At 43.0% G+C, this 20,782-nt stretch overlaps 1 protein-coding gene across 1 annotated transcript in view; it reads right to left on the bottom strand.

The window, feature by feature from the left end:
• Nucleotides 1-5,734: 5,734 nt before the first annotated feature.
• LOC135541174 (calcineurin-binding protein cabin-1-like) overlaps nt 5,735-20,782 on the bottom strand; it is a 63,062-nt gene continuing 48,014 nt past the window's right edge. Inside the window, 4 exon segments of the mRNA XM_064967288.1 lie at nt 5,735-7,377; nt 7,689-7,891; nt 8,010-8,165; nt 9,341-9,611. Coding sequence (XP_064823360.1) covers nt 7,225-7,377; nt 7,689-7,891; nt 8,010-8,165; nt 9,341-9,611 — 783 coding nt within the window. The 3' untranslated portion in view covers nt 5,735-7,224.

Below are 20,782 nucleotides of genomic sequence, written 5' to 3'. Positions count from 1 at the left end.
AGTGTAGCTAATGTGTCCTGACTGTTCTCCCACACAGATGAGTCTACTAGGGCACATCCTCCCTGCAAAGAATTTGCCCACAGTGGAGTCTATGGCGGGGCCGCTGTCCAGGCCCCGTGTCTGCTCACTGATCACCTTTACCACTGATGCTCTACCTCCCAGGTGTCAGTCTCTAGATCCCCTTGTGCTCAATTGTTAACAGCTGCCAATACACAGGGACATGGATCAGACGGCTCTCCTCCAGCCCAATAAAGAGCCCCTGCAGTAGGCCGATGAGAAATCTCACACCTTCGGCCCACATTAGCTATGCAGCATGCCCTTTTGATGCCTGGTCACTTTGATGGGTTTGTATAGGTAGCAGTCGCTGGCTGAAGACAGCCTGATGTCAGTGGCGCTCCAAGCCCTTTGCCTTCTGGTACATAACCTCAAACATGGGAAAGACTCACACTTGTCATGAGAAATGGTTAAACCTGACAATAGAGCCATTACATAGTTATTTTGTGGCTGTTAGCTGACCATTCTCAACGGCTGGCCATGCCTTCCTCCTGGCTACTCCAACCTCAGTCAACAGCTCCGCCCCCACCGCAGCTACTTACCCACGCCTCACCAGCTTCTCCTTTACCCAAATCCAGATAGCAGATGTTCTGAAAGAGCTGCAAAACCTGGACCCATACAAATCAGCTGGGCTTGACAATCTGGACCCTCTATTTCTGAAACTATTCGCCGCCATTGTCGCAATCCCTATTACTGGCCTGTTTAACCTCTACTTCGTATCATCTGAGATCCCCAAGGATTGGAAAGCTGCCGCGGTCATCCCCCTCTTCAAAGGGGGAGACACCCTGGACCCAAACTGTTACAGACCTATATCCATCCTACCCTGCCTATCTAAGGTCTTCGAAAGCCAAGTCAACAAACAGATCACTGACCATCTCAAATCCCACCGTACCTTCTGCGCAGTGCAATCCGGTTTCCGAGCTGGTCACGGGTGCAACTCAGCCACGCTCAAGGTACTAAACGATATCATAACCGCCATCGATAAAAGACAGTACTGTGTAGCCGTCTTCATCGACCTGGCCAAGGCTTTCAACTCTGTCAATCACCTTATTCTTATCGGCAGACTCAGTAGCCTCGGTTTTTCTAATGACTGCCTTGCCTGGTTCACCAACTACGTTGCAGACAGAGTTCAGTGTGTCAAATCGGAGGGCATGTTGTCCGGTCCTCTGGCAGTCTCTATGGGGGTACCACAGGGTTCAATTATCGGGCCGACTCTTTTCTCTGTATATATCAATGATGTTGCTCTTGCTGCGGGCGATTCCCTGATCCACCTCTACGCAGACGACACCATTCTGTAAACAGTGGGGCAAAAAAGTATTTAGTCAGCCACCAATTGTGCAAGTTCTCCCACTTAAAAAGACGAGGCCTGTAATTTTCATCATATGTACACTTCAACTATGACAGACAAAATGAGAAAAAAAATCCAGAAAATCACATTGTAGGATTTGTTAATTAAGTTATTTGCAAATTATGGTGGAAAATAAGTATTTGGTCACCTACAAACAAGCAAGATTTCTGGCTCTCACAGACCTGTAACTTCTTCTTTAAGAGGCTCCTCTGTCCTCCACTCATTACCTGTATTAATGGCACCTGTTTGAACTTATAAAAGACACCTGTCCACAACCTCAAACAGTCACACTCCAAACTCCACTATGACCAAGACCAAAGAGCTGTCAAAGGACACCAGAAACAAAATTGTAGACCTGCACCAGGCTGGGAAGACTGAATCTGCAATAGGTAAGCAGCTTGGTTTGAAGAAATCAACTGTGGGAGCAATTATTAGGAAATGGAAGACATACAAGACCACTGATAATCTCCCTCGATCTGGGGATCCACGCAAGATCTCACCCCGTGGGGTCAAAATGATCACAAGAACGGTGAGCAAAAATCCCAGAACCACATGGGGGGACCTATTGAATGACCTGCAGAGAGCTGGGACAAAAGTAACAAAGCCTACCATCATTAACACATTACGCCGCCAGGGACTCAAATCCTGCAGTGCCAGACATGTCCCCTGCTTAAGCCAGTACATGTCCAGGCCCATCTGAAGTTTGCTAGAGAGCATTTGGATGATCCAGAAGAAGATTGGGAGAATGTCATATGGTCAGATGAAACCAAAATATAACTTTTTGGTAAAAACTCAACTCGTCGTGTTTGGAGGACAAAGAATGCGGAGTTGTATCCAAAGAACACCATACCTACTGTGAAGCATGGGGGTGGAAACATCATGCTTTGGGGCTGTTTTTCTGCAAAGGGACCAGGACAACTGATCCGTGTGAAGGAAAGAATGAATGGGGCCATGTATCGTGAGATTTTGAGTGAAAACCTCCTTCCATCAGCAAGGGCATTGAAGATGAAACGTGGCCGGGTCTTTCAGCATGACAATGATCCCAAACACACCGCCCAGGCAACGAAGGAGTGGCTTCGTAAGAAGCATTTCAAGGTCCTGGTGTGGCCTAGCCAGTCTCCAGATCTCAACCCCATAGAAGATCTTTGGAGGGAGTTGAAAGTCCATGTTGCCCAGCAACAGCCCCAAAACATCACTGCTCCAGAGGATATCTGCCTTGCGGAATGGGCCAAAATACCAGCAACAGTGAGTGAAAACCTTGTGAAAACTTACAGAAAACGTTTGACCTCTGTCATTGCCAACAAAGGGTATATAACAAAGTATTGAGATAAACTTTTGTTATTGACCAAATACTTTTTTCCCACCATAATTTGCAAATAAATTCATTTCTCATTTTGTCTGTCATAGTTGAAAATTACAGGCCTCTCATCTTTTTAAGTGGGAGAACTTGCACAATTGGTGGCTGACTAAATACTTTTTTTGCCCCACTGTAAATATTTTTATATAATTATTTGTTTTACTGAATCTATGCTGAATTCAGGCACAAAATGTGGAATAAGTCAAGGGGTATTGTGTGTAGATCAGTAATATGTATATATAATTATTTGTTTTACTTAATCCATGCTGAATTCAGGCTGTAACAACAAAATGTGGAATAAATCAAGGGGTATGAATACTTCAGGACTGCACTGTATGATGTTCCTAACAGTACATCTTAAAGATGATTGCACAATAAGAACACAGGATAAATTATGATTGATCTAGTGACAACACTCCCTTTTTCCTCTGCAAAACACACGAAAATATAAAATCAGTGTGAATTCCCTCAACTAGAAAATGTGGAGTCAGTGAAGCTCTTCAGGATTTGTTTCAAATGTAATGTTTTGGTAAACTACTCTTTCATTCTATGGCTGAACATAGATAAAATAGGTACAGTTTAAGTCGGAAGTTAACATACACCGTAGCCAAATACATTTAAAATCAGTTTTTTGTTGTTGTTTTTTTTTTTTTACAATTCCTGACATTCAATCCGAGTAAAGATTCCCTGTCTTAGGTCCGTTAGGATCACCACTTTTATTAAGAATGTGAAATGTCACAATAAAAGTAGAGAGAATGATTTATTTCAGCTTTTATTTCTTTCATCACATTCCCAGTGGGTCAGAAGTTTACATACACTCAATTATTATTTGGTAGCATTGCCTTTAAATGGTTTAACTTGGGTCAAACGTTTTGGGTAGCCTTCCACAATAAGTTGGGTGAATTTTGGCCCATTCCTTCTGACAGAGCTGGTGTAACTGAGTCAGGTTTGCAGGCCTCCTTGCACACACTTTTTCAGTTCTGCCCACAAATGTTCTATAGGATTGAGGTCAGGGCTTTGTGATGGTCACTCCAATATCTTGACTTTGTTGTCCTTAAGCCATTTTGCCACAACTTTGGAAGTATGCTAGGGGTCATTGTCCATTTGGAAGACTCATTTGTGACCAAGCTTTAACTTCCTGACTGATGTCTTGAGATGTTGCTTCAATATATCCACAATTTTCCATCCTCATGATTCCATCTATTTTGTGAAGTACACCAGTCCCTCCTGCAGCAAAGCACCCCACAACATGATCCTGCCACCCCTGTCCTTCACGGTTGGGATGGCGTTCTTCGGCTTGCAAGCCTCCCTCTTTTCCTCCAAACATAACTATGTTCATTTTGGCCAAACAGTTCTATTATTGTTTTATTAGACCAGAGGACATTTCTCCAAAAATGTACAATCTTTGTCCCCATGTGCAGTTGCAAACCGTAGTCTGGCTTTTTTATGGCGGTTTTGGAGCAGTGGCTTCTTCCTTGATGAGTGGCCTTTCAGGTTATGTCTATAGGACTCGTTTTACTGTGGATATCGATACTTTTGTACCTGTTTCCTCCAGCATCTTCACAAGGTCCTTTACTGTTGTTCTGGCATTGATTTACACTTTTTGCACCAAAGTATGTTTATCTCTAGGAGACAGAATGCATCTCCTTCCTGAGCGGTACGACAGCTGCGTGGTCCCATGGTGTTTATACTTGCGTACTATTGTTTGTACAGATGAACGTGGTACCTTCAGGCATTCGGAAATTACCCCAAGGATGAAGCAGACTTGTGGAGGTCTACAATTTTTGGATGATTTCTTTTGATTTTCCCATGATGTCAAGCAAAGAGGCACTGAGTTTGAAGGTAGGCCTTGAAATACATCCACAGCTACAACTCCAATTGACTCAAATGATGTCAATTAGCCTATCAGAAGCTTCTAAAGCCATGACATAATTTTCTGGATTTTCCCAAGCTGTTTAAAGGCACAGTCAACTTAGTGTATGTAAACTTCTGACCCACTGGAATTGTGATACAGTGAATTATAAGTGAAATAATCTGTCTGTAAACAATTGTTGGAAAAATGACTTGTCATGCACAAAGTAGATGTCCTAACCGACTTTCCAAAACTATAGTTTGTTAATGAGAAATTTGTGGAGTGGTTGAAAAACAAGTTTTAATGACTTCAACCTAAGTGTATGTAAACTTCCAACTTCAACTGTAGGTACTTAACTTATTCCTGCTGACAGACAGAGGTTGAAACACTGAAGAAAGAAATCACTTACCAACCCCCTCTGTCTGATCAAGGCATGGAGAAGACAGATCTCACTATTTCAAGGGATGGGGAGCACACATTTGGTCCACCTCATAACAAAACTCAAATGTAGCTTTCCTTGCAAAGGGGTAAATTACAAATTCACAGCACTTTATAAGAAACTTCTGGAAGTTATCCCACCGTGTCTGGGACTTCACACATAAGTGTGCAAGCTCTTTGACTAAAATATCAGAGCGGGATAAGGTGTCGTCTCAACATGACTGATACACAGGGGACATGTTGGCAGAAAAATGGACACTTTGCCACAGATTGTTTTGCTTAGGCGAAACTTGACTTGAGATTGTAGTTTGTAGAACGTGGCATTGAGCTGGTCTTGCTAACAGATTTAAACTATAAACAGCCATTGCAACAAATACATAATCCATTATAGCTGCCGGGGATTGAAGTTCAAACTCAACCTAAATATGGAAATAAACAGAACATTTCAGTTCAAAACACCAAGGAATGAAAATATGTATTAAAGAAATTGAATGGGATCTTAAGCACTTACAAATTTCAAAAATATTGTACGAAGTAGAATTCATAACAAATGATATACGAATTGGATAACATTGTACACAATTGGGCACAATTTTCAGGGACCCGTTTTGGCTTGTGAGGGCTACTTTCAAAACTACTGGCTGAAATTATACAGCCAGTATAAATAAAGAGCACCAAGACCAGATAAAAGCGTATCACGTATATTTTTGGTTTGTGACATCTTTAATGTGGCAAGTTAATATGTAAAGAACAACAACTCCCCAGCCTGTGCCAAGGTTTAAGGAAGTAAAACCTCTCAGCATTATACATTCCCATAAGAAGCTCAGCAGCAGAAATACAAACATCCATTTACAGGTAGGTAGTCAGTCAAGCAAGACTTGTTTGGGCGATGTCCTTTACAATTATTTCTTCCTTTTTTAAAAAGTCTTCTAAAGACAATTTACAAGAAACATATGGTAAATATCCTTTTTATAGAAACAATCTGTAAAAAAAAAAAAACATTCTATTGTCGTCCTCTGAGTTGACATAGAATTTAAACATATTTACCAAGGCATTTTCTCTGAATTAGGAACATCCACAATTGACCCCAATGGTAAATAAACACCCGGACCACGTAAGAGTTGCTTCATTTGAGAATATGTTTTAAATGTAATATGTACAAAAGCTAATCCAGACTAATCCAAACCATCACTTTGTCTATTATTCTGAGCAATGCTGGTGACAGGACCTCTTCCTGGTAAAGAAGGGTCCTCCAAGCTACAAATCCCCAGAGAAACAAAAGGACAAAATCAAACAAGACTTGATAGAATACAGTTGAGTACAAAAATAGAACATGAACAAGAGACAAATCAAAGACATCCCACTTGAAAGTGTAAACATATCCAATCTGCTACAGGTTATTAGGCTTTGGAGAAGTAGGGTCCTCAACATTGCTTTAGGAGCCCTATATAAAACTGGTTTGCAGTCCTCATTACATCTTAGTGTCCATGAAAATGCAGGTCACATACGAATGTGGATTTCTTGCCGTTCAGATTCTTATATCAATGTGTATGGATAGAAGTTGGCTGGCACCTGTGATATGTTGCCATGGCACATTATTTCATCGTGTTGAAGCACCTCAGTGTGGGATGTTGCATTCCAACAACAAGGATTTAGCTGCAGTTGAAACATACAGTAAAAGCAGGCCAAACTCTCGTCCCCATTACGTGTGAAAGATGTATAAATCACAGCCAATGATGCCAACTGCATTGCATGCGAAGAATGTGTCTGCATAACAACAATCCACCACCAATTCTGACCATTTAACTTGCAGAGATCATCATTCTACACCTTTTCCCATTTTCATGTGAAAGACTATGGAGAGCTTGGTTAGCTGACAGGTGTGATAAGTGTAAATGGCACTTAGCAAAATTATTGTTAAACAAAAAACATCCCCAGTCATCCAGTGTCAAGAGCAGAACATTGCGCATTTGCACATTTTCACTTCAAGAGCTTTTTTCCATTAAGACAGCTTGAAATTACAAGATAGACCAACTGCACCAACACAGAGACACTAGCTGCAGTTACATGTACCATTCCATCGTTTCAAGACAAGGGAGGAAGTGGAGGGGCTTGATGGTAGTCAGGTCTAGCTCCAAGGAGTGGCCTGAGTTTATTCAGTCTTGTAGCAGTGGCTCAGATGTCCATGTAATCATCCTCCTCATCCCCATCGTCTGATTCACTCTCCAGAGAGGACTCCTGGCTGGAGGTCTCTTGCACCTCCAGGGCCGGCTGGCTCAGCGTCTCCTTCTTCACTGTGGCCGCCGACTGAGAGGACAGGATCACGTTCTGCACAGGATCAGGAGCAGAGAACAGCAGGGTTTAGTTTCACTGACAGACAGAGTGAGAAGACGGAAGGTTGCCAGAAAGATAGATAGGATAGCGAGAGAGCGATATATACATAGGATAGGGAGAGAGAGAGAGATAAATAGATAGGAGAGAGCGATAAGATAGAGATAAATAGATATATATAGGAGAGAGATAAATAGATAGGATAGCGAGAGAGCAATACATAGATAGGATAGGGAGAGAGAGAGATATAAATAGATATATAGGAGAGAGAAAAATAGACAAGAGAAAGGGAGAGAGAGAGAGAGTACCTTGAGTCTCTGCTTGGTTTCCTCTGAAATACTTCCTTTGGGGGAGAGCAGGGTGGGAGTAGGCGGGGTGACGGTGATCTCCGGGGGGAACTTGGTGACGGTGGAGGGGATGAAGAGCTTTGGCATGTTGGGGGGGATGCGTGAGCGGATACGACTAGGGTCCGAAATCTTGGATTGCTCACTGCTGCCATATAGCTGCTGGTCTAAACAACAGAGGAGGTAGAGACAGATGGGACAGAGGAACATTATGATAACTTCTCACATGGATCCGCCCCTTATTGGAATTCTTACTTGGTAATTCCTGGTTGTAAATGTTCTTACCTGAGCAAGGTTGTGTGGCACTACAGGAAGCAGGCTCGTCATGGTACCAGCCTGCAGCCTCCTGCCCTGGGGACACAGTGGCCAACTTCATTTGTTGGCAAAGATGAGACTCCTGCTGTCTGTAGGACAGTCCCTCTGGGGGCTCCTCACGTTCCTCTGGAGAAATACAACCACATCACCTGTCACAATCCATACAGCATTCAAAACACATACACCAGCACAGTGAAGAAAGACAAGATGGCAGGCTCTCACTCATACTTCTGGGGTTGACAGACTAACCCATTTCAGACTGATTCAGTATGCAGTGCACTATACTATAGCAACAATGTTTGCAATGACCAACATTAACATGAGCTTACTGGAAGACACATTTCATTTTTAATACACAGACAAACAAAGCCACTGATTTCAAACAGTGCTCCAGGCTGCCATAACAGATCCCACAACGAAAGCTGGTGGAAAATAGGAAATACGAGGGAAAGTAATGCCTCAGCCTGCCTGCGAGATCCTCATGTAGCATTGTTCAGTAGCGCTAGCAGCCCTGCCAGCATATACAATCATCCACTCTCTCTCTACCCGACCTCTTCATTCAGGTTGCCTGGGAAACCATTAGTAGATTTCAGTGTCGAGCTTCCTGATGCTGAGCATTGATCTCCTAAACCTCACACCTCACGTGTGCGCACTCATGTGGATGATACCCTCCTTAAATATTCAATGTACTCAACAATCAGGACGGTAAACTGAAGAGACTTGACGCGATCGTGTCATAAGGAAACACTGCATCATCAGGAGAACAGTGTTCCCGGGTTAAAGACATATCATTATTTCAAACACTTCCATCTGTAAGTGTCAGATGTACTATGTACTAGGGAGACATTAGTGACTTACTAAACTAGAAATTCAATATTCAACCAGGTCATCATGTACAGAAGTTACATAGCTCTGGGTGGGCAAGTGTGCCCCTTGCTGGCTGGCTATCTAATTACACAGAGACAGAGACAAACAGAGAGCGAAAGAAACAGAGCGAGGGAGAAAAGCTCTGACAGTTTAGAGAGAAGCAGGTACAAAGCAGGGAATCATCAACTGCAGATACAACACAGTGAAAAAAACAAACAGTTTGTAGCTAACTTACTGTGGCTGTTACAAATCTATTCACGTTACAATATATTCTCCAGAGGATCCACACAATTTTAATGAAATGCTTGATGGACTTATCCTCTTTGTAGCAGCATATTTTAAACACATTTTTATTTATCAGACCAGTGTAACAGGCAGTGTCACTGTTGTGTTTTATGAAATGTACTGCAAGAGGAGGGAGGAAAGAAACTGACCTGTTTGGGGGTGGAAGGCCATAGTTGAAGCAGGGTGGATAGGCAGGGGGGCTCTCCTGTGCTGGGGCTGACAATGCTCGTGGGAGCCGCTGGCTGGAGGTCTGGGCACCTTGCCAAGGGGCTCGTACTGGAGTTTGGCTTGGCTATCCTGGACAGACAGGGGGTGGCAGGCAGCGTGACTGAGCAGGACCGGGGTGGGCAGAGAGGCAGGGAAGAAGATGTCGCGGTGCTCCTTGGAGTACTTAGGTGTTGTCGGGGCATCACTGGCAGACTGATAAAGATAAAGACAGAGTGGCAGTAAGGAGGAGGAGCCTGACGGAGTGCCCATCTGCAGTAGAATCTTCTTTCCCCTGTCCATAGAACCGCAGTAGAAACAGTTTGAGTCATTATTACCAACACCATCTCACTGTTCACACAAAAAATGACCTTCATTACAATTACACTGACTTAACACTAGAGCGGTGTCCTGTGGAGGTCTCAGGGGGTCTGAGGCTTACTTTTCTGTGTGGAGCCTGTAGTGTGTGGAGTCAGACTGGGCAAGCATGCAGGCCGCTGGAGGGGGATCTGCCACCACAGGAACACAACTCCAGGACTCCACCCCCCGACCCTACCTGCCACTCTCCCATGTGTGTTTATGAGGACTACTCATAAACACAAGACCTGCACAAACAACCTGTGACATGAGCCACCCTGCTCCCACAGCTGCTGTCATGGCAACCGGAAGAACACAGCCAATGGAAAATGGCATGAATAGAGTTTCCGTTCGGTTTTCCCTCAAATAGGAAAGCTTTAGACTGAACGCCAGGGACACATTGGATAGCTGGGAAGGAGGAATTCGAGGCAGGGCACTGATAATGATATACAGCAGTAGTAAAGCTAATTCAAATGAAGGTAAGAAGTCAGAGGGTCAGTGTAATGTCATTTCACTTTAAAGATTCAAACCAAATGAATGCACAAGATGGAGTATAGATGATTTTCTATAATCTTATCATGACTCATGACTTATCATGACAGGTTAAAGTTGGAATCCATTGCGGTGAAACTGAAACGACCATTTGCTATATTACAATAACAAAGATATTACTTCAAACACCGAACGCGGTTTTATTCTCTCGGACATCATTTCATGCGAGATAGAAGAGGATGTACTAAGACTTGTTTCATTTATTACTTTGCCAAATGTTCATCTCCTTTTCAAAAACAAAACAAAAACAAATGTGCCTGAGGGGCGATCACTGGCACAGTTTCACCTTACGCAGATCTCAGCTTTAAGGTAACATGACTATCAGGTTGCCACATAACACAAGGTTAGTCTGGATCAGTCAACTGATCTACCAATAACATAGCTCACTTGGTATTTTTCTCAGAATCCCACTGCAGGGATTTATAGTCAAATCCTGCTCCAAGTTGTTTATTATGAGGCTCCATGAGGGATTCACACAGGCTTCAACAAACCAACCAACCAAATCTCCAGCTGCAACAGACCCACATCTCAGCTCAACACAGACCAACAGCAGCTCCTACAGGGTTCCATTGCTAGCTTTGAAGCTTCTTATGTCATGAATTATACATAAAAGGAACACAATAAAGACCCTTTGCTCTGGAAATAAGTACCTGAGAGCACTGCAGCAGACTCTTCCGTGTAGCCTAGTTGTTGTTTCCACCATTCATTGAGTATCATATCAAGACTGCTTACAGCCAGGCTGGTTTCAAAGTGGGTGGTCCCTTCTGCAATTACTGAGATGGGGTTTAACGTTTTATGGCTGCAGGGGCAGTATTGAGTAGCTTGGATGAAAGGGTGCCCATTGTAAACGGCCAGCTCCTCAGTCTCAGTTGCTAATATATGCACATTAGAAAACACTCTAAAGTTTCCAAAAATTTCAAAACCCTGAGGAAAATCAAAACAGGAAGTGGCTTCTATTTTGAAAACTCCATGTTCCATAGCCTCCCTTTGCTGGATTTAAAGGAATATGAACCCGATTCATTTTCCTATCGCTTCCTCAAGGTGTCAAGTCTTCAAACATAGTTTCAGGCTTTTATTTTGAAAAATTAGCCAGAATGATAACATCGAGTCAAGTGGTCACATGACTTTTGCTCACGCAACAGAGTTTGGATAGGTATTGCTTTTCCCTCTCCTACTGTGAAAGACATTTGCTGTTGATATATTATCGATTATATATTTTAAAAACAACCCGAGGATTGATTATAAAAAAACGTTTGACATTTTTCTGTGGACATAATGGAAACTATTTGGAATTTTTGTCTGCGCTTGTCGTGACCGCTCTTTCCTGTGGATTTCTGAACATAACACGACAAACAAACTGAGGTATTTTGGATATAAAAATGATCTTTATGGAACAAAAGGAACATTTGTTGTGTAACTGGGAGTCTCGTGAGTGAAAACATCCGAAGATCATCAAAGGTAAATGATTAATTTGATTGCTTTTCTGATTTTCGTGACCAAGCTTCTTGATGCTAAGTGGACTTAATGTTTTGTCGTGCGATCGATAAACTTACACAAACGCTTGGATTGCTTTCGCTGTAAAGCATCATTTCAAAATCTGACAAGACAGGTGGATTAACAAAAGGCTAAACTGTGTTTTCCTATATTGCACTTGTGATTTCATGAATATAAATATTTGTAGTAATATTTATTCAATGTAGCGCTATGCTATTCAGCGGTTGTTGGTGACACTTATCCCGATAGGGGGATTGCAGCCATAACAAGTTAAAAAGCAGCTTATCAGTTCTGTGTATGTCATCTCCTGTTCTGATAATATTTGAATTAAATTATTGCCTCTCCAAGTTATCGTTACTTCAAATAACTTAGTTCAAGGGCTGTCATTGTTTTTTGAGACCTGAAGCTCCATATTCTTCATCGACTTTGGCAGGTGGCACTGAAGGCTTTGAGATGTGACCCGACTTCTTGGTAAGGAGGACAGAGTGCAAATGAGACCAAGGCCGCCCACAAAATGTTGCAAATTAGTCCCAAGTAAATGGATGGGTGAAACAGCAAGATATTAAAAGGAATCCTGTCAATACACGACTAGCAGATCATCCCACCCACATGAGTAACAACCAGGCCCCTGCAGGGGAGTTGCTTAGCCTTATGCCAACCTCCTCTTTCCAGGTGTCAGCTCTGTCTCAAAGACCACATAGCCCAGCAGTACAATAACTTCGATACATTAACAATGGCAACTCATTATAATTGAGTGTCTAGATATAAACTCATTATTTTCAGGCCCAGTAAAATGTAATCCCTATAAGAGAGGGCTCACAGTGGGCTCAATCGGTTTGGTGATTAGGCTACGTTGTATGAATCTTCTGTCTCCGTTCACAGGTGTGACTCAGTCATCTAGATTTGTGCACCTGAGAGAGCATAAAGTGGGTAGGTGTCAGGGAGCAGAGGATCACCCCAAACACAGTCATTTTCTGCTCTGCTATATTAGCCCCATATACATTATCTTCAGAAAGTATTTACACCCCATTACTTATTCCACATTTTGTTTTGATACAGCCTGAATTCAAAATGGATCACTTAAAAAAATACATATCTACACATACAATACCCCATAATGACAAAGTGAAAACATGTTTTAGAAATGTTTGCAAAAAAGAAATACAGAATCTTCACAATACAGAATCAGCCAATACAATACGTTAAAATCACCTTTGTCATCGATTGCAGCTTTGAGTCTTTCTGGGTAAGTCTAAGAGCTTTCCACACCTGGATTGTACAGAATTAAAATTCTTCAAGCTCTGTTAAGTTGGTTGTTGATCATTGCTAGACATCCATTTTCAAGTCTTGCCATTGATTTTCAAGCCGATTTAAGTCAAAACTGTAACTTGCCACTTAGGAACATTCAATGTCGGCTTGGTCAGCACCTCCAGTGTATATTTGGACTTGTGCTTTCCTCTAGGATGTTGCCTGTGCTTAGCTCTATTCCGTTTATTTTTATCCTAAAAAACTCCCTAGTCCTTGTCAATGACAAGCATACCCATAACATGATGCAGCCACCACCATGCTTGAAAATATGATGAGTGATACACCGTGACATGTTGCGTTTGCCCCAAACATAACTTTTGTATTCAGGACATAATTTCTTTGGCACATTTTTTTTTGCAGTTTTACTTTAGTGCCTTATTGCAAACAAGATGTATGTTTTAGAATGTTTATTCTGTACAGGCTTCTTCTTTTCAATCTGTCATTTAGGTTAGTATTGTGGATTATCTACAATGTTGTTGATCCATCCTCAGATTTCAACTCATCATCACAGCCAAACCATTCGCCTCATTGTGAAATCCCTCTCCGGCAACAGAGTTAGGAAGGGTTCCTGTGTCTTTGCAGTGACTAGATGTATTGATACACCATCCAAAGTGTAATTAATAACGTCACCATGTTCAAAGAGATATTCACATTCTGCTTTTATATTTACCCTTCTACCAACTTCTTTGCGAGGCATTGGAAAACCTCCATGGTCTTTGTGGTTGAAATATTCACTGCTTGACTGGGATACCTTACAGATAATTGTATGTGTGGGGTACAAAGATGAGGTAGTCATGAAAAAAAATCATGTTAATTAAACACTATTATTGAGTTCATGCAACTTATTATACAACTTGTTAAGCAAATTGGTACTCCTGAACTCATTTAGGCTTGCCATTTACTAACATTTCAGCTTTTCAACATTTTTTATCATTATGTAAACATTCGAAATTATGGGGTATTGTGTGTAGGCCAGTGGCACCAAATCTCAATTTAATCCATTTTGAATTCAGGCTCTAACAAAATGTGGAAAAAGTCCAGGGGTGTAACTTTCTGAAGGCACTGTATTGGGGGCTTACAAATAATGAACACAAGAATAGTAACTAGACCTTGAATAGAAACAACAATGTCAACTAAATCTAAAACATGGATTAGTGAGAAAAATCACATGGGAAACCTAGATGTGGTGTGATAAATGGGACACACTGATGACAACTGACCACATGCACACTGTTATGAAACCATCCTGCTTGGATCCAGCATCAAAGTCTTATCTACACTATGACTTATGATGCACACATACACAGAGCCTTTATAAGGCCATGAACACAACCCTTATCTGTATAAATTTGGCTAAATAGCTGTCAATTGTGAGCTATAGTAGCCTACCCATCATTTTCTCCCTTTAGTATGCCGTACTGTGGTTTACATTACTGAGAAAACAGGATGAGAGACCCTAGCCGGATGCGGAGGCAGTGGGATGGGGGCTCAGCGACTACCCACAGATGAGGCAGAAGAACTGATGATTTTTATAAAGAATGTGAGAGATAAACACAAAGCTCAGCTGCAATGATTATAGGTTAGAGTGAGCATCACACAACAAAGCTATTATAAACGGGCTTTTTCCCCAGTTTCACATTCAATATCACTAGCATTTTCATTTGACTGTGTCTCGCGTCTCTGCATATGGCTGCAGAATAAACTTGTGTTAAATTCTCCATTTAGAATTCAAAATGTACCATTTCCTTTCATGTGCAAATAAGCAATGCTGCACATATCAATGGTAATACTCAAATATTCAAACCAATAACAAGTTCTGCAACCACTGTGTGAAGACAGAGGACAAAAGGGAACATTCTCACTGCACCTGGGGTTATTTTAAGCACAGGCAGGATGGTGCAGAGAAGAAAGCCCTGGGATTTACCCAGCAAGAACACAGCTCATCTTACTACAGACAGACACGGCATGTTAATAGCTCACACCGTCTCACGTGCTCTATGGAAGAGAGAAGAATGTCAGTCCATTAGGAAACTCAAAACTATGATCTAGTTGACAGCTTCTGCAGCCAGTCACTGCTGTGTTGCCCGCCCATGGCGCTCTGCAGGCTTCACAAGCTAACAGCACAGCACCCAAATAAGGGCAAACAGAACTAGCACAACTCCCCAGCAGACAGTTCAGCTAGTTATTTCCCTCAGTTAGGCAACAGAGCGAAACAAGGCTGCAGTGAATGGGTCCCAACAGCTGTCGCCTTATTGTGTCAATAAACTGAGAACCTCAATCTAAAAGGACTGTCTTTCCTATACAGTCAGAGACACTAGCAGTCAGACATTGAGTAGAGTGTATTATTTGGCATTTGAGTAATTGAAACTCAATTGACACACAGTGCATTTGGAAAGTATTTTCTACTTCCGGCGCCCACAGAGATGGCCGCCCCGCTTCGCGTTCCTAGGAAACTATGCAGTTTTTTACGCGTTATTTCTTACATTAGTACCCCAGGTCATCTTAGGTTTCATTACATACAGTCTAGAAGAACTACTGAATATAAGAGCAGCGTCAACTCACCATCAGTACGACCAAGAATATGACTTTGCGAAGCGGATCCTGTGTTCTGCCTTTCACCCAGGACAACGGAATGGATCCCAGCCGGCGACCCAAAAAAACGACTTCGTAAAAGAGGGAAACAAAGCGGTCTTCTGGTCAGACTCCGGAGACGGGCACATCGTGCACCACTCCCTAGTATACTTCTCGCCAATGTCCAGTCTCTTGACAACAAGGTTGATGAAATCCGAGCACAGGTAGCATTCCAGAGGGACATCAGAGACTGTAACATTCTTTGCTTCACGGAAACATGGCTCACTGGAGAGACGCTATCGGAGTCGGTGCAGCCAGCTGGTTTCTCCACGCATCGCGCCGACAGAAACAAACATCTTTCTGGTAAGAAGAGGGGCGGGGGCGTATGCCTTATGGCTAACGAGACGTGGTATGATCACAGAAACATACAGGAACTCAAATCCTTCTGTTCACCTGATTTAGAATTCCTCACAATCAAATGTAGACCGCATTATTTACCAAGAGAATTCTCTTCGATTATAATCACAGCCGTATATATTCCCCCCCAAGCAGACACATCGATGGCTCTGAACTAACTTTATTTGACTCTTTGCAAACTGGAATCCATACATACTGAGGCTGCATTCATTGTAGCTGAGGATTTTAACAAGGCTAATCTGAAAACAAGACTCCCTAAATTGTATCAGCATATTAATTGCGCAACCAGGGCTGGCAAAACCTTGGATCATTGCTATTCTAACTTCCGCGACGCATATAAGGCCCTGCCCCCCCTCCTTTCGGAAAAGCTGACCATGACTCCATTTTGTTGATCCCTGCCTACAGTCAGAAACTAAAACAAGAAGCTCCCACACTGAGGTCTGTCCAACACTGGTCCGACCAATCTGATCCCACACTCCAAGACTGCTTCCATCACGTGGACTGGGGTATGTTTCGTATTGCATCAGACAACAACGTTGACGAATACGCTGATTCGGTGTGCGAGTTCATTAGAATGTGCGTTGAAGATGTCATTCCCATAGCAACAATTAAAACATTCCCAAACCAGAAACCGCGGATTGATGGCAGCATTCGCGTGAAACTGAAAGCGCGAACCACTGCTTTTAATCAGGGCAAGGTGACCGGAAACATGACCGAATACAAACAGTGTAGCTATTCCCTCCGCAAGGCAATCAAACAAGCTAAGCGTCAGTATAGAGACAAAGTAGAATCTCAATTCAACGGCTCAGACACAAGAGGTATGTGGCAGGGTCTACAGTCAATCACGGATTACAAAAAGTAAACCAGCCCCGTCACGGACCAGGATGTCTTGCTCCCAGGCAGACTAAATAACTTTTTTGCCCGCTTTGAGGACAATACAGTGCCACTGACACGGACTGCAACGAAAACATGCGGACTCTCCTTCACTGCAGCCGAGGTGAGTAAAACATTTAAACGTGTTAACCCTCGCAAGGCTGCAGGCCCAGACGGCATCCTCAGCCGCGCCCTCAGAGCATGCGCAGACCAGCTGGCTGGTGTGTTTACGGACATGTTCAATCAATCCCTATCCCAGTCTGCTGTTCCCACATGCTTCAAGAGGGCCATCATTGTTCCTGTTCCCAAGAAAGCTAAGGTAACTGAGCTAAACGACTACCGCCCCGTAGCACTCACTTCCGTCATCATGAAGTGCTTTGAGAGACTAGTCAAGGACCATATCACCTCCACCCTACCTGACACCCTAGACCCACTCCAATTTGCTTACCGCCCAAATAGGTCCACAGACGATGCAATCTCAACCACACTGCCCTAACACATCTGGACAAGAGGAATACCTATGTGAGAATGCTGTTCATCGACTACAGCTCGGCATTTAACACCATAGTACCCTCTAAGCTCGTCATCAAGCTCGAGACCCTGGGTCTCGACCCCGCCCTGTGCAACTGGGTACTGGACTTCCTGACGGGCCGCCCCCAGGTGGTGAGGGTAGGTAACAACATCTCCACCCCGCTGATCCTCAACACTGGGGCCCCACAAGGGTGCATTCTGAGCCCTCTCCTGTACTCCCTGTTCACCCACGACTGCGTGGCCACGCACGCCTCCAACTCAATCATCAAGTTTGCGGATGACACAACAGTTGTAGGCTTTATTACCAACAATGACGAGACGGCCTACAGGGAGGAGGTGAGGGCCCTCAGAGTGTGGTGTCAGGAAAATAACCTCAACTCAATAAACTCAACGTCAGCAAAACTAAGGAGATGATTGTGGACTTCAGGAAACAGCAGAAGGAACAACCCCCTTATCCACATCGATGGAACAGTAGTGGAGAGCGTAGTAAGTTTTAAGTTCCTCTGCATACACATCACAGACAAACTGAATTGGTCCACCCACGCAGACAGCATCGTGACGAAGGCGCAGCAGCGCCTCTTCAACCTCAGGGGGCTGAAGAAATTTGGCTTGTCACCAAAAGCACTTACAAACTTCTACAGATGCACAATCGAGAGAATCCTGGCGGGCTGTATCACCGCCTGGTACGGCAACTGCTCCGCCCACAACCGTAAGGCTCTCCAGAGGGTAGTGAGGTCTGCACAATGCATCACCGGGGCAAACTACCTGCCCTCCAGGACACCGACACCACCCGATGTTACAGGAAGGCCATAAAAATCATTAAGGACAACAACCACCCGAGCCACTGCCTGTTCACCCCGCTATCATCCAGAAGGTGAGGTCAGTACAGGTGCATCAAAGCTGGGACCGAGAGACTGAAAAACAGCTTCTATCTCAAGGCCATCAGACTGTTAAACAGCCACCACTAACATTGAGTGGCTGCAGCCAACATACTGACTCAACTCCAGCCACTTTAATAATGGGAATTGATGGGAAATGATGTAAAATATATATCACTAGCCACTTTAAACAATGCTACCTAATATAATGTTTACATACCCTACATTATTCATCTCATATGTATACGTATATACTGTACTCTATATCATCTTTATGTAATACATGCATCACTAGCCACTTTAACTATGCCACTTTGTTTACATACTCATATGTATATACTGTACTCGATACCATCTACTTTATCTTGCCTATGCTGCTCTGTACCATCACTCATTCATATATCTTTATGTACATATTCTCTATCCCCTTACACTTGTGTGTATAAGACAGTAGTTTTGGAATTGTTAGATAGATTACTTGTTGGTTATTACTGCATTGTCGGAACTAGAAGCACAAGCATTTCGCTACACTTACATTAACATCTGCTAACCATGTGTATGTGACAAATAACATTTGATTTGATTTGTATTCAGACCCCTTGACTTTTTCCACATTTTGTTAGGTTACAGCCTTATTCTAAAATGAATTAAATAAATAATTTCCCTTAATCTCCACACAATACCCCATAATGACAAATTGAAATCAGGTTTTTAGAAACCTTTGCAAATGTATAAAAAAAAAAACAGAAATACTTTATTTACATAAGTATTCAGACCCTTTGCTATAAGACTCGAAATAGAGCTCAGGCACATCTTGTTTCCCATTAACCAACCTTGAAATATTTGGAGTCCACCTGTGGTAAATTCAATTGATTGGACATAATTTGGAAAGGCACACACCTGTCTATAAGATCCCACAATTGATAGTGTATGTATGTCAGAGCAAAAACCAATTTCGAAGGAATTGTCCGTAGAGCTCCGAGACAGGATTGTGTCGAGGCACAGATCTGGTGAAGGGCAAAAAACAAAAAAGGTACTCCGCATTGAAGGTCCCCAGAACACAGACGCCTCCATCATTCTTAAATGAAAGAAGTTTGGCACCACCAAGACTCTTCCTAGAGCTGGCCGCCCAGCCAAACTGAGCAATCGGGGGTGAAGGGCCTTGGTCAGGGAGGAGACCAAGAACTCGATGGTCACTCTGACAGAGCTCCAGAGTTTCTCTGTGGAGATGGGAGAATCTTCCGGAAGGACAACCATCTCTGCAGCACTCCACCAAACAGGCCTCTACGGTAGAGTGGCAAGACGGAAGCCACTCCTCAGTAAAAGGCACATGACAGCCCACTTGGAGTTTGCCAAAAGGCACCTAAAGGACTCTCAGACCAGCAGAAACAAGATTCTCCGGTCTGATGAAACCAAGACTGAACTCTTTGGCCCTGAATGCCAAGGGTCACATCTGGGAGGAAACCAGGCACCAGCCCTACAGTAAAGCATGGTGGTGGCAGCATCCCTACAGTGATGCATGGTGGTGGCAGCATCATGCGGTGGGGATGTTTTTCAGCTGCAGGGACTGGGAGACTAGTCAGGATAAAGGGAAAGATGAACGGAACAAAGTACGGAGAGATCATTGATGAAAACCTGCTTCAGAGCGCTCAGGACCTCAGACTGGGGCGAAGGTTCACCTTCCAACAGGACTACGACCCGAAGCACACAGCCAAGACAACGCAGGAGTGGCTTCGGGACAAGACGCTGAATGTCCTTGAGTGACCCAGCCAGAGCCCGGACTGTGGGATGCTGGCCTTCTGATAAACTTGGATTGGAACATAGCAGTGATGGTTGCTGATAATGGGCCTCTGTACGCCTACGTAGATATTCCATTAAAAATAAAAATCAGACGTTTCCAGCTACAATAGTCACAGTTTAAAACATTAATGTCTCCACTGATCAATTTGATATTATTTTAATGGACAAAAATGTGATTTTCTTTCAAAAACAAGGAAATGTCTAAGTGACCCCAAACATTTGAATGATAGTGTATATTTTTATAAATGTGCAAACATTTGTGTGTAGATGAATGTGGAAAAAGTCAAGGGGTCTAAATACTTTCTGAATGCGCTGTACAATGTAGTTGCAAACGGGTGCTTTGAACACAATGGAAAGTGGTTCAAAGTGGTTCAAAGATAAGTTACCTTAGGGGAAAATAGTGAAATGACACAATGTGTAGTGCAAACAGAGTAGAGGAACAGACATGCTATAACATCAAGAAATAAACAAACATGGATCAAAATGGATAACATATCTTTTCAAAACGGTTTGTTCCCAGAAAGGAAAGAGGAAGTGACAACAGAATGTGTCATGATTAACAATCATTGCTTTTCCGGTATTTAGTGAGTAGAGTACTGTATCATT

The sequence above is a fragment of the Oncorhynchus masou genome, chromosome 1 (assembly GCF_036934945.1).
Source record: "Oncorhynchus masou masou isolate Uvic2021 chromosome 1, UVic_Omas_1.1, whole genome shotgun sequence".
Taxonomy (NCBI): Eukaryota; Metazoa; Chordata; class Actinopteri; order Salmoniformes; family Salmonidae; genus Oncorhynchus; species Oncorhynchus masou.
This window is presented reverse-complemented; position numbering and strand designations above follow the sequence as displayed.